A 14,685-nucleotide genomic window follows, 5' to 3' on the forward strand; every position below is an offset into this window, starting at 1 on the left:
CCCTGCCTCCAGAGAATAGAAAGCTGAGAATGCCCAGGTCTAGCTGTGGTCTCAACCTTCTTAATGCTGTGACCCTCTAATATAGTTCCTCATGTGGTGGCCCTCAAACATAAAATCGCTTCTGTTGCTACTTCATAACTGTAATTTTATTACTGTTATGAATTGTAATGCAAATATATATTTTTTCTGATGGACTTAGGGGACCCCTGTGAAAGGGTCATTTGACCCCCTAAAGAGGTTGCCATCCACAGGTTAAGAATCATTGTTCTAGATACTAAAACAATTAGTCTGAGAAAGCCAGGTGTGATAGCAATCCATCCTCTGTCCCTAAAACAGGGTCTTTGTGTAACAGCCCTGGCTGTCCTGGAATTTGCTTTGTAGCCCAGGCTGTCCTCAAACTTATGAGACCTGCCTGCCCATTGCTTCTCAAATGCTGGGATTAAAGGCATGTGCTTCCTTGCACCAATCGAAATATCAGATATCTTTAATCCCAGCATCAATGGAGACAGGATCAGAGGTTTAAATCGAGTCTCATTGAAGAAACAAGTTTGAGGAAATTCTGTGCTACTGCAGTGCATGAGAACCCTGCTCTGTGTCTGAGAGGATTCCATGTCTTGTTCTAGATAAGAACTTCAGAGCAGAGAATGAGCTGGCAGAATTGATTTCCGAATTCACAGAAGCCATGGCATTGGTGCAGACCCTTGTTGGAATATGGAGTTGATAGAAACTGTAAGCCCCAAGTCCTTTCTTTTCCACAGGAGAATTCTAAAAGTAGTAAAGGTAAAAGCTTAAGAAAGAGCAAAGGAAATACACACCAACTCCACCCCTCTACCCCCAGCCCCCAAACACACACCATCCATCTTGAGGTCACGAAGCCCTTCCTACTCTGGGGACTTGCAAACCTCTCTGGACTATTTGCTTTCATCCAGGTGTGAGAAAGCACTCAGCTTTCTGTTCCCTGGAGGCAGGACATTCCAGGAAGAGGAGTGAGTATGACTTCCCAGGGCTGAGGTAACAGTTCTTCCTGTACCTGTGTGCTGGGTCCATGTGGCCACCATGTGACAGTAGAGACCCGGCATGTCCCCTGGCTAGCAGTCAGCTGACGCTGTGTTTGACTCAATGCCAGATTCTTAGTTTCCTGCTGCCAGAGCTTAATCTCAAGTTACCCTTGGGAGGGGTAGGCAGATTACTGGGGTGTGGCTCAGCTATTGTAATTTCTAGTTTTTCTATTAATCTCAATTCTGTCTATAATCCCAACAAAAAAAAATGAGTGTATTACTGAGACTTCCAGGCCAGCAAAGGCTCTGCTGTCAGAGTCTGTCTCAGATAAGCAGCTTCAAGACGAAGAAGAGGTTGTGGCTGTACCTCGTCTGTATAATGCCTGCCCGACAGTGGGAATCTCCAGGTTTCATCCCTAGCTGTGTGTGTGCTTCTGATAGGTAGGATAATGACCGCAACTGAAAGCTCCCAGACAGTACAGCCAGATCCACTTTTATTGGGAACAAATATAATCTCAATCAGTACAAGTAGGCTTCAAGAGTTGATATTAATGGAAATCATCCAAGTTACACTTGGGTCACAAATAACTTCCCCACATAAAAAAGGAGAAAATCTCATTCAGGCAAGGAAAAGTTTTCCCGTGTGGTTTTCATGGCAGTGAGTAGGTAGTCTTGCACTTTGACTGGTCATATCTGTCAGTCTCTGGGAAGAGCAATGTAGACTAAAGATGGTCTCTAGAACATATCAAGTTCTTTAGAAGTCTGTATGAGAACCTCTGCAGAACATCTCTAAATACTTGGTTTAAAAAAAAAAAAGCAAACAAACAAACAAAAAACCTCTAATCACCTCAGAATTGCCCTTGAGGTAGGTCAGCATTAGTAGCCTGTTTTATCAAGACTCGCCCAGAGTGTTAGTTTCAGTGTGTCCTCCTGGGTTGATGTTCTGGACACTTAATTCACAATGTTGAGATGTGAGACTGTCAGATACTTAGCCCAGGAGTTTCTTGGGATGATTAAAGGCCTCATCTCTGGGATGGGTTTGTTACAAGAGAAAGAATACCAGAGGCAAGTTAGTGGCTAAGAGAGGCCTTGGCTCAAGCCACCAGCAGATGGTGGCTTTGCTAACCTTCCACACCACCTCACTGGAGCTATAGTTTCAGAGATCACACCCAGAGATAAGCAGCCCAAGTGCCAACTGCCATTTATAACATGTTTAACAATAGTAACAAGGATGACAATTCAATGGAATACACTCAAATTACTTCCCACCAAATTTGAGCATTTACTAAACACAAAATTTTCCAAAATGAAGCCCACAAAAGATTTCTGCAAATCACAGTACTGATGATCCTCCAGCCAGCCTCCTGACTATACCCACTCCATCTAAGGGGTCTCAGGGTTAAGGGAAGGAATGAGGCTGGGCTCACAGGCACTACAGATTAGGAAAGAGATAAGGCAGCCAGAGCTATTAGTACATTTATCTGGAAAATGGTATAAATCCACATTCGAGAGGATCTGAAAGAGTCTTTATTTAAAGACACTGGGACCTCAGCCTGAGGTCTCTATGTAGCCTTGCTCGGGAACATGGCCTGAATCAGATCCCAGGAATAAGATCAGAAGAGAAAGAAAGCTAACTTAATTGTTCATCTTATAAATCAGGCATCTGTGACCTGGAAAAGTAAAACCATCCCAAAGGCATTTCCAGAGGGTTACAGGTCAGCAGATGTATAGTGATTTTCAACTAGATTTTCTACTTCAACAAAACAGCTCAGAGCATGTGCTCAATTAACATTTCTATGTTAATAGAAAGGCTCTGATCCTGCAAGTGAACTGAGCATTTGGCACTGTATACAGCCAGTCCTAAAAAGCCAGGCCTCTGGATTGGGCTATAGGGACAGTAGAGGTTGATGGTTCTAAAATACTGACATGATGTTTCCTTCTAGACTTTTCTATGCCACTCTTTGCCCTGGGCTGTGTGATAGAGTGGTATCATGGCATCTTAGACACCAGGCTTCAGTTGCTTTTCATCACACATTGGCTTCAGGAAGCAGACCCTCTTCCTAAAGTGCTGTCCTGAGCACTTGCCGGAGCCTCTGGTTTTTAACAGATAAATGGGGGGAGCTTCTTCCTTTCAGAAGTACTGTACCACTACCTGCCTGCATTAATCAGCCAGAGCCACCTTGCAAAGCACACAGGGAGAAGTGAAGATGCTGTCTCCTGCAACTCACACAGAGACAGATCAACAACCAACCCTCTTGTTCAGTAGTTACCTCACTGAGACAGTACAGCAGTTAGCTGAGCTGTTAACTCACAAACCAGAGAGACTTTCTGAACCAAGATGTTGTTAGAGCATCTACCATGCGTTCCTGAAATCACTGTGGCAGAGGCACATGGGGGTGAAGGTAGAGAGGATTTGGAAGCCACAGGAAAGTGGCACCCGGCTCTGTTTCACTGAAGCTGCCCAGCAGTTTCCACACCCAAGGATACCCGAGGAGGAACAAGCCTGGGCAGCAGCAAGTCCTGGGTGCTCTTGATACACTCAGGTAACTAGCTGCCTGTCCAGGGAAAGAATAAAAGGCCAGAGAAAGAAGTGGCAGAAGGAATCAGGATGGGTAGGAGCTTCCTAGGCAGTACTAGGCAGGCTGAATGGCCACGACACAAAGGCGAGGAAGGTTCAGCACCACAAGAAGCCAAGTTTCTACTTAATCCAAGGAGGACATTAAAGCAATGGATGGAGCCAACACCTTCCGGATCCCTGGCAGTGTGCTCCCCAAGGGCTTCACTTGGAAATAAATGTACCTGTTAGTAGCTACTTATAGACGCTGCCCCTCCATCTCACCATTTCCTGCCCAACCACGAAAGAAACTGGCAACCTAGGCAACACCTCTCGTCCCTTCAATGTTTTCTTTAGCAACACATTTTGCTTATATTTACTTAGTTTTACATCATATCTCCCCCAAATATCGGCTGTTTAGTTATCAGTTCTAGGGACATCGAACATGGAGACTTTTTCTATGAAGAAATCTTCAGGTACCAAAAGCTAAAACCTTCCTCTGGCACAGATCATGCATTAACCCCCTTCACTCTGAAAATGATCTACTTATTCAAATCTCACTGTTCTCTGTGGTTCAGAGCATGGACTGAGAGGAGGCTGAGAGGAGGGATGCTCTGCAGAGAGGCCTGGGGTCTTTGGTAAGTAGGCCGTTAGATATGGCTACTTCTTATCTCCCTCCCATCCTTACTTACAAACCAAACCACACATGCTAACTCTTCTCTCAAGATGATCTACTTGCTATGTATCAAGTCCAGCTTCCCCATCCCATCTAGGGAAACCTGTAGTGAAGTTCATCAGTAGGGACTTCCAGGAAGGTTTTGTTCTATCTCGAGTTTAAGGCAGCAATCTCAAAGCTCGGAGCAAGGAATTCAGGAGTAAGGATCAGTATTTCAGAAAGCAGAAAGGTTGCCTGCGCTATGGAAGGTGGACACAGGCCAGTGGTTGGTCAGCTATTTGCTTGAAGGTGGTGACAGAGGAGGAAACAAGCTAGATGCAATGCAAACAGGGAATGAGCACCGTGCTCACCGTAACATCAAAACAGCATGTTCCTCGGCTTTAATACTCTCTGTATAGAATGTTCGAACTTGTTATTATTTAAAGCTGTTGTGCAAAATTGTATATGCATTTATCATGTATGCTTAAAAATATAAATGTCTTGTGGCATGGTTAATCCTAGCTAATTAAAGTATGTATTACCTCAAAATGTGATCAAAGCTTTCTCATATAAGAATACTGTACCAGAATAGGTTAAATACGTCATTAACAACCCGATAGCATTATCCGGTAGTTAATCAACAGAATATTAAATCTCTGCCCAGAAAACTTTTGGAACAGGAACTCAGAAGCCGAAAACTCAGCTGCTCTTGTGGCTCCCGTCTCCAGTCCTCTTAATCCTGGCTAAGACAGCAGCCTTAGAAACTTTCTTCCGGTCGTAAGCCAGGCCGAGGGCAGCCATGCAGTCAATGAAGAAGGTGGTGAAGTTGATGTGCCATCGGTACTCACTGGCAGAGTAGTCGTAGGGGAAGGCATGGTGGTAGTTGTGGAAGCCCTCGCCTGCAACAGAAGCAAGGAGAGCAGTCAGGGCGCTCAGTGATTGCTGCTTCCCTTTCACACACTTCTTAGCTGTTGTGTACCTCAAACCTTGAAGAATCCTGCTGTTGGGGTGAATAGATGAACCCCCAGTCTTATATTCTAAAGCAAATAGATGCCCTCAGAGGCATCTCAGGAAACCAGTTGGCAGGTTCTGCTCACACATGTGTGTCTGAGAGCCTTTGTTAGAGGAAGTTTGTATCATAAGAGGATGGGAGAGAAACTGGGTCTTCAACTTATAGGGTCTGAATGGAAGTGTGTTGTATTCAGGAGGAGGCAAAAGGAGGCCTCTGCCCCCACCCACCCACTGCTGGCTCACAGCAGAGTTGCTGACTCTGAGTTTGACCCTGGAGTTCTGGAGGTGCTGAGAAAACAGAAGCACTTTGATATTCTCTCTAACATCAAAGATTCTTACCATTCCTAAAAATAACATTTTGATAGAGGGAACAAACAAAAACCTGGACTAAGGAGGGTTCTGCAGAAAGTGTTTACTAGTTCTTGGCAGGGCTCTTCTTTCTGAATGGATCCCGACACTAACAATACAGAACCCAAACGATCCAACGCCCTCTTCTGGCCCCCACAGGCACTGCACACACAGTGGTGCACAGACAAACATGCAGGCAAAATATCCCAACACATAATAAAACACAACACATAAAAATACAATTTCAAGAAAAAAGTTTTTTTTAAAGAGTACTAGTTTTTACACACTTTCAGAAGGAAGTTTTGAGTGAGCCATCCCCTACATCTCTGTCTTGACATTTAACTGGAAAACAGACACTGTGGTGACGAGGGAGAAAAAGAGTGGGGAGCAAGTAGAGCAGCAAGAGATAGCCCAGAAATGCTCCAGGGAGTGACTGGAGACCAAGAGCACATGACCCAAGGGAAGTAATCCAAGAAGAAGATGCGAGCGATAGGAAGAAGCAGGTGGAGATGACCAGTAAGAGAACCAACAGGTTTGGCGTGGTGAATAACAGCCGGACAAAGGAAGATATTGGCAGCCACTTGGAACTGATGGTCACAAGGAAGGCTCACTGTCCAGCAATGCAGGACACACAGGACTCAGTTCAGATTACTCTAGTTCCATGAAACTATCAGATCTGGAGAGCGTGGGGTCTATTTCAGAATCATTCAAAAGTAGCAACATACAAATTGGTCACAGGTGCCAGAGAAGGGTTGAAATCATAGAATCCAAATAGAAAAAGGGTAGGGGGCAGAGCTTTAAATAGAGTTAAAAGCACTAGTGGAATGACAGGGGTTTTCCATGAGCAAAGAAAGGGGTCTCTAGGCTGTCAGCAGGTGAGCAGGAGTTCTCATCTCCAAACCTGACAGGGAAAGCCTAAGAAAGAGAACAATGTATGGACGACACTCTGCTCCTTCAGGGACGCTGATGGGGAGAGGTCCTCAGCAAAGAGCAGAAAAGAAAGTGAGCAAGGGAGGGGGGGGGGAGGATGATGGAGGGAGAAAAGAGCCTGCCCTGCAGTTGACATCAGCACAAGACTGCATGACCCACAGGAGTAAAAGAACAGCATACAGTGGGGTGGAGAGAAAAATACAACAGGCACAGTAACCTGAAGGTTCCTGACTGAATTATGCTGTTCCAGGTAACACAGCAGGGTTGTTTACATGTGAGCCACTAGGCTGGTGACTGAGGTGTACTTAATGCACATCCTGGGTTACGCAGAACTCCAGACCTGCCAGGGGACTCAGAGGCTCATCACAGGCAGCACTTAGACACTGTTTTACAACCTACAAACCTTCTTCCCCTTTCCTCTTTACATTAAGAGCTGTTGCTTGCCAGACTCTCAAAAGGATTCCTGATATATTCTTCCCAACCTCCAGTTTTATGGTGGAAAACCCAAACTACACAGAACTCATAAAACAAGAGGTCCTTCTGGTTCCTCTGGTTCCCAGACAAACAACACAACCAGAAGGCCCCTAGATAGGGTCATGCTAGGGACTAGTGACTTACCCACGGCACCCAGGGAAACCAGGACGTTCTCCCGGGATTGAATGTTCTTGTCGTAGGGGCGGTATCCATAAAGGTGGGCGGCGCTGTTCACCAGCCAGGTGGCGTTGAGCACCACAGCGTACCGCAAGAAGGTGCTAACGAATAAGCTATGTAGGAACGTTTCCCCCCAGCAGTACCAGGGCACCATCGTGGGCAGGATGAAGCACATCAGCAGGAGGCCAGGTATATAATACCTATGTGGAGAGATCACACACTGAGTCTGGAGAGACGACTCTCAAACCTACACAAACCTTCCTTTTTAACTAGACAGCATTATGTCAATTTTTTTTTTTTTAAACATCAAGGAATGGGACAGATTATCAGCAGGAGGAAAGGTGAAAACAAACAAAGGTGTTCTCTTTCTTTAGATGGGATACTCGAATGTGCCAATATTCTTCTAGGATCCTGGGTACAGTTTGTCTCTTGTCACTTCTATTCCTGACTACAAATGCATTACTTTTTTCATAGGAACATAAAGTCCTGCTCGTCAAACCTGTCATAATCAAACCACAACCTCACCAGCCAATTCTGCTCGCTAGGCTGCTCTCCATCAGCCTTTGAGTTCCTTCTCGCCCCCTGAGGTCTTTGGCAGAGTACAGCAAGCATCATGCCTTCATTTTCCTGCGGGCCTCTGTCCTGCCTTTCCCCCAGAAGGCACATCAACTGTCCTTGATCCTCTGCACGTCTCTGTCACTCTAGAGACTCCGTCCCATTCTTAATTCCCTACAAGCCAGGCTGCTGCTATCCTCGGCAGCTGTATCACTGACAGCCCCTCAGCAGAGTTCCGTTCATCTGCTCACTACTTCCCTAGCGGAAGCCTCCGGGTGGTCTAACCTGTTACACTGGCCATCACCTCCCTATCTCCATGACTACCTTCACCTATTTTGAAAGCGGCTTCTTCAGAGCCCGCCTAACTGTGTCTCACACTGCCCGAGAATGCTTGAGTGGTCCCCTGAAACCGACTGAATCAATACTGACTGTGCCTGTCCTTGTAGCCCGGCTCCTGTCACATGGTATATCTCACGGAGAGGAACTATATTTCAGGAGGAGTGTTTCTTGGCATTCCATTGCAGTCCCTGCCCACCACACTGCCAGAGCCTCTGTCCTTGGCTGGACCCTGATCCTGCTTCACTAGCATACATTGCACATTCACAGAGCAGCACTTCCTGCTCCATAATCCTGGTAAACACTGCACCATCCTGCTTCATGTGGTGATAATTGAGGCTCATTCCTTCAACCCCACACACACTGAAAACTCCTTGAAGGTAACCACTCAGCCATGGGTACCAGACTAGGACCAATGTTATAGTTAATTGGTTTTAGTAAGATGGCTCGTGCAGAAACAGAGCAATAACTTAGGGCTGGGAGTCTTTAGAACGTTGAATTGGAGATTTAAATGATTTTGAACTTATCAATCCCGTAAATCACCCAGTTATTATTTTATATGTTCTAAGAGAAAAGGTGGAGTCCCTAAATCCCAGGTGCCCTGGGTTCCACCGCCAACCCCTTGAATTCACGCACCTCCTCTGGAACATCAACAGCTTCTCAGCTTTTAGGTCAGACATGTCTAGTTTTCTGCCCTTCTCTTTGACAGCTGGGTGTTTGCGCACAAGCAGCCAACCCACATGAGAGAAGAAAAAGCCCCGGCGGGAATCGTGAGGGTCAGCGTGTGTTTCTGAGAACTTGTGGTGGGCGCGGTGATCTCGGGCCCATTCATACACATCATTCTGGGAGCACAGGAAAGAGGAACTCAGTGTTAAGAAATGCCCTCCTGGGGAAATTCAGTGCCCTGATATCTTCAAGGGCTTAGGAGAACTCAAAGCCCATAAGGCTACAACTCCAAAGGCGTTAGGGCCTACACTTTTGTACATTGTCCCTGAAGCTTATTTGGCAAAGTCCCAGAGCACACTGAAGGCTGTGTATGAGGGGGAGGGGAGGAAGGTCACAGCACTCACAAAGAACTCTGAAGTGTTTTTGAGTGTGGGAACCTGGGGGGCAGAGGTCCCAAGTCAGGGGGAATCCCAGGGAGTCTGGGGAAAAGATGCAGGAAGTGCCACTTAGATACTTTCACAGGTGACAGCCCACCCAGCCTCATTTTAAGCCAGCATGTAATTAATGAGGTGAGGGCATTTCCATAGGACCTCTGAGCTCATCTGGGACATACATGTCACATATTGCCAACCCAGCAGCCTCAGATAGAACAAGGTTCACCAGGCTAAGCTTTCAGAGTCAGTTAAGTGGTCGCACTTTAATCCCAGTACTGGGAAGGCACAGGCTAGCCTGATCTACATAGCGAGTTCCAGGCCAGCCATGACTACTCAGTGAGATCTTATCCCAAAGAACAAAAACCAGTATGATAATGATAATATCCACCAATATGTCTATAAGGACTTAATGGGTTATCTCATGCCAAGTGCTTAGCAAGTGCCCTGCATGGCCAGCGCTATAGAGTCCCCAATTTTGTGACATATCACTGTTAGTCCCATTGTGGTGACATTCCATGATGGTCACAGTAAAGCATGAGTTGACTTTCCAGTAAGAGTCCAAGAAGCCAGGGTCAGTGCATGAATCATGCAGCAGGGCCCTTTAGGCAAACATACGGTGTGATACCATATCGGTCCTGAGCCTGTCCTACTTGAGGTGACTTCAGGAAACCAAAAAAGGCAGTCAGTGGTGGTCCTTATAATTCCTCCCTAGATCCCCCTGATGATCTGAGTGGACTGATCCCCCTCGGCCCACTCAGGTCATCCATGGGATGGAGACACAGCCGCAGTGCCAGCTTCTTACCTGGAACGCCATGGTGTTGGCAATGATGAGGAAGACCCGCAGGGGCAGCCGTGCCTTGTAGGTTCTGTGGCTCCACAGACGATGAGCCCCGGCCGTTACACCCAGGCCACTGATTAGGTAGCACACAAACCCTGTAAGACAAGACAGTGAGAGACTCACCAACAAATTTCAACAGTGGAAGTTGCCGAGGCATCTTCCCCAATGCCAGTGTCCTTTGGGTTTGGGGTGAGGATCTGTTTTTCATTGAACCATTAAGAATCCCTTGGTCTCTCAGGCCTAGTAGCTTCTGCCCCTTAAATGAGCAGAGCTGCAAACTCTTCCAGCACATCCCAGGGCCACAAATGGGAGCTTTGTGAAAAATAGCAGATACATCAATCTGAACATCTACCAGTTGGAGAAACCCTGAGTTGAAGGGGACATTCAAGGGATGCAACTGATATAGTCACATTTGAATACTACAGAAGGAACTGTGGCCCACATCAGCCCTGAAGAGTCATGCTTGCAGTGTCCTAAACGACCTTAAGATTCTTATACTTAGGCTGGAGAGATGGCTCAGTGGTTAAGAGCACTGGCTGCTCTTCCAGAGATCATGAGTTCAATTCCCGGCAACCACATGGTGGCTCACAGCCATCTGTAATGGGATCTGATGCCCTTCTCTGGTGTGCCTGAAGACAGCTATAGTTTCTCCATATACATAAATAATTAGTTTTTAAAAAGATTCTCATCCTCACTACTTACTTTAAACAGAGTGTCATTAATACAGTACTTCACTTCATCTTTAACCCCAGAACTCTAGACAGCAGAGAAAAATCTGAGTTCAAGGCCAGCCCGGTCTACAGAGTTCTAGAACACACAGGGCTAGAGAAACGCTGTCTCAAAAACAAACAAAACAAAAACCCCACAAATGCCCTATCCTTTACAACTGAGAAAGTAGATCCCAAGAGGGGTTAGGTCTGAACAGGGTTGTACGACTAGCAAACTAGGAACCCGACATCAGAATGTTTTCCTGCTTCATCTTCTGGGCATGCGGGGTTAGAGGGTACTAAATTCCATCTTGAAGGGGGAAAGAGGTAGTGGGCGTACCCAGCTCTTCTCTGACCAGCACTGGAATGCTGGGATAGAGGCCCTGGCAGACACTGTTTTCAGGCCTAAGGAGTAACAACCACGGATTCTCAGATTGACTTTAGTTGCAGTCAAGAGATACACACTGTACAATGTCCATGTCCTGGAGCAGAGATAGAAACTTCCTAAGCAGCTTCCTGTGCACCCCACCCCCACTTTCCTCATACACAGTCAGTGTCCGTCATCCTAAATAAACTCTAGCCACATTCTCTCAGAGCTGGGATTGAAGCACTGGATGTCTGCTACCCATGGTCATGTGGCAATTTGATTGTCTTGTGTACCAGATCTGACCACACTATACCAGAGAGCCCCAGAGAACCACTAGCAATTGACAGGAGGAAAGAGAAGGCTTGGGGCAACATAGAAGCCCTCAATTTTATACCAAGGAAGAATCCATGTTGGTTTTATGCTGTAGATGACCCAGGCAGTCTAGACCACATATGATACCATGTCAACAGGGGAATTGGGACAAGAATACAGGCACACTGGGATATTCTACCCAAACCTCAGTGTCCCTCCCCCCCCCCCCAGGATTATTGTGTCCACCTATTGGTAAAGGAACATTTTTTTTTTTTTTTTTTTGGTTTTTCAAGACAGGGTTTTTCTCTGTGTAGTCCTGGCTGTCCTGGAACTCACTCTGTAGACCAGGCTGGCTCAGAAACTCAGAAACCCGCCTGCCTCTGCCTCCCAAGTGCTGGGATTAAAGTGTGCCACCACTGCCCCGCGGTAAAGGAACATCTTAACAGTTATTGTAAGAAGCAGGCTGGATCTAGGTGTGGTGGCCTTTTAATCCCAGCACTTGGGAGGCAGAGTCAGTCAGATCTCTGTGAGTTCAAGGCCGGCCTGGTCTACAGTGAGACCCATTCTCAAAGAAAAAAGGGGGTTGTAAGTGGCAGAAGCAGGCTGGAGATTCTTTGGTCTTCAGCATTCTCAGAGATCTCTTCAGAACTGGGTTCTTTTAGAGTTAATGAAGAGAATATAAAGGCTCTGGAAACAGCTTCCTCAAGAGAAAGATTGGGAAGCGGCACAGCTAGCCTAAGAACAGAACCTCGCAAACCCCAACAAAGTACCACTGCTCTGCTTGTTACTTGGAAAGACAGTGGATCCTCTCAGATCTAGGTCATCTGGACAACTTCTAAGATGACGCTCCCAGGACCAAATTTAACTACTTAGAAGGCCTAAGAGGCCCAGGGCAGAAGAGCCGATACCTGGCCAGCCATCCTTTCACAACCTGACCTCTGAGAGAGCTGCCACAAAGTACCCACAGCTAATTAATACTTCTCCAGAGAAACCTCCCATGTCTTCCAGAGAGGGGACTGACTCCTCAGAAAGGCCCTCCTGCTCCTCCTTCCCAATTCAGGTCATAGAGGAAAACAGGTAAAGCTCAAATGTATTCTAGAGGTGGCCTTGCTATCAGCCCACACCCAGTAAATCCCTGAGGGGATGAATTAGGGGTGGGGCTGCTGAAGATTTATTCTCTGCAAGGAGGGGTCATCAGGGCGGGAAGACTGGACTCCGAACGTTTTGGGTCCTTAGCACTTCATAGTCTCAGGGGACAGACAAGAGCAGGCTAGATGAGGGAACAGAACCAGAACCTTACTTCATTCTTGTGGATTAGCAGAATGACCTGGAGCAGAACCACACACACCTGTAGGCTGGGTGCTGTAGAAACCCACATCACCCTTCCCTGAGGCAAACCAGCTTGGTCTGGTCGGGGGTTGGAGTCAGAATAGTTGTGTGGAAATAACTGCCCTTTGTTCCTTTCTTTTCAAGGACTGCTCTGCTACAGTGTGGTACAGTGTCGTCAGGCTCTGTTCCCTGCCCTGGCTGAAGAGGGCACAAGTCCCCTGGCCTAGCACCTGATTCCCATGCCTCTCAGGTAGGGCCAGGTTCTCCTGAGTCAGGTGAGGCTGGGATGAGTAGCTAAGCGTCTCACACAGAAAAGCTGGTTCAGAGAAAGTTGTTTCTCTGCCTCAGATAGACCCCCTCCAGGGCCCCTGCACAGGACTCAGTATTCATGTTAAGGGATGCTTAGTCCTACAAGGAAGCAGAAAAAAGGCTGAGGACGTCTGGACAGACGGGCCACTGTCTTGGGTCAGAGGCTATCTCTTTAAAGATCAAGGAGAAACCTGAGGCACTGGCCCAAGACAAGGGGCGCTGCTCACCAAAGAGGCAGGTGTAGATCTTGCAGGAGGGAACCAGTGTGATCCCGTACAGGGCTCCCACGTGCAGCAGGGCCATGAGGATGATATTCCGCCAGACGTACTCCAGCTTGGGCGGGGGCCCCTCCTCATCCTGGTAGGTGGGGTCGTGTATATCTTCTTTCATTTCAGGACGGATGTCTTCTTCCAGGTAGAGAGGCAGAGTCTTCACCTTCTCTGCAGGTCCATTCTGCAGGTTTCCAGAGGGAGGCGCTGTGATGGTGGTGGTGGTCGTATAGGAGCTGGAGACCTGCAAGGAAAAGTTCAGTGGGGGGAGGCAGATCAGTGGAGGGCACGTGTGTGTGTGTGTGTGTGTGTGTGTGCGCGCGCGTGTGCGTGTACCATGTTCTTCACACTAGTGCAGGTAAAGGGCACAGCAAAGAAGCAACAGATCCTGCCCGAGAGCTCAGGAGAGATGTACTCCGAGATAAATCAGAAGTTTCCAGAAACTGTACAGATTTGTTTGGGGGGAAGGAGGTGAAAGACAAGTAGGAAAGAAGAGTGAAACATTTGTACCCCCAATACCACAAAGGGATCCCCGCGTGAGTATACAAGTATCATCAAAGTATCATCAGGACAGGCTTTTTTTTTTTTTTTTTTCAGCTGTTCTCAACCTGTGGCTCACGCTGGACCCCTTTGGGGGTCAAACGACCCTTTCATAGGGATAGCCACCGGAAAACAGATATTTACATTACGATTTATAACAGTACCAAAATTACAGTTATGAAGTAGCAACGAAAATAATTTTATGGTTGGTGGTCACCACAACATAAAGAGCTGTATTAAAGGATCAGGAAGGTTGAGAACCGCTGCTTTAAAGCTAAAGGCACGGAAGTTGGGACTCAACTGCCCAAAATACAATCTACCCCCCCTCCCCAATCAACTGGTCGCATTAGAATCCTAGAAAGCCGAGTAGTCCGGAGAAGTCTCAACTTTCTCCTCTCCGAACCAGTCACCTAGCAGCGTGGCCGGTGCCCGGAGCGAGGGTCGCTTCTGCAAGCATACCTCTTGTAGCATGTGGGCCGGCATCCTGGCTGTCGGCTTCTCGCCTCACTTTCTCAGCGCTGAGATCGAGCGTGAACTTCGGTTCCGGAGTCGGTCGGTGTGGGCGAGTGGCAGAGCTGCGCTTGGAAACCCGCCTTCCTGTCTAGCGGGATGGATGTTCAGCCCGGTCTGGCTGTGCACAGATCTCCCCGGGCTGGGAATTTAAAGGGTAGGGCGGCGATGGGATGATCGTGTTCAGTATTTCCTCAGACCCCTTTTATCCGCTGCCAGCAAAGGGTAAAGAGCGCAGAGATAGCTAGCCAGGGAAACAGGCGTGGAGGTGAGGGAGGGAAGGAGGGCGGGACCAAGAAGCGGAAAGAAAGCCAAGTAGATTCCAAAGTAGACCTCCGAGGCGGCGCCGGGATGCTAAAGACGTCA

General features: G+C 47.4%; 1 protein-coding gene across 1 annotated transcript; it reads right to left on the minus strand.

The window, feature by feature from the left end:
* Positions 1-1,470: 1,470 nt before the first annotated feature.
* LOC117710114 (acyl-CoA desaturase 1) lies at positions 1,471-14,685 on the minus strand. The gene is made up of 6 exons (XM_034504724.2): positions 14,269-14,685; positions 13,228-13,513; positions 9,941-10,071; positions 8,675-8,880; positions 7,115-7,347; positions 1,471-5,106 (listed from the first exon to the last, which is right to left on the minus strand). The coding sequence occupies exons 1-6, from the start codon at positions 14,290-14,292 to the stop codon at positions 4,907-4,909; spliced, it is 1,080 nt and encodes a 359-aa protein (XP_034360615.1). The 5' UTR covers positions 14,293-14,685; the 3' UTR covers positions 1,471-4,906.

Source organism: Arvicanthis niloticus, chromosome 1 (genome assembly GCF_011762505.2).
Source record: "Arvicanthis niloticus isolate mArvNil1 chromosome 1, mArvNil1.pat.X, whole genome shotgun sequence".
Lineage (NCBI taxonomy): Eukaryota > Metazoa > Chordata > Mammalia > Rodentia > Muridae > Arvicanthis > Arvicanthis niloticus.

What these genes read in the sequence shown, in the direction of transcription:
- LOC117710114 (XM_034504724.2), bottom strand. Translation starts at nt 14,292, where the DNA reads ATGCCGGCCCACATGCTACAAGAG. An exon ending in GATCTACACCTGCCTCTTTG is followed by an intron (nt 10,072 to 13,227) that starts GTGAGCAGCGCC and finishes CTTGTCTTACAG; the next exon opens with GGTTTGTGTGCTACCTAATC. An exon ending in GGTTTCCCTGGGTGCCGTGG is followed by an intron (nt 5,107 to 7,114) that starts GTAAGTCACTAG and finishes CTTCTGTTGCAG; the next exon opens with GCGAGGGCTTCCACAACTAC.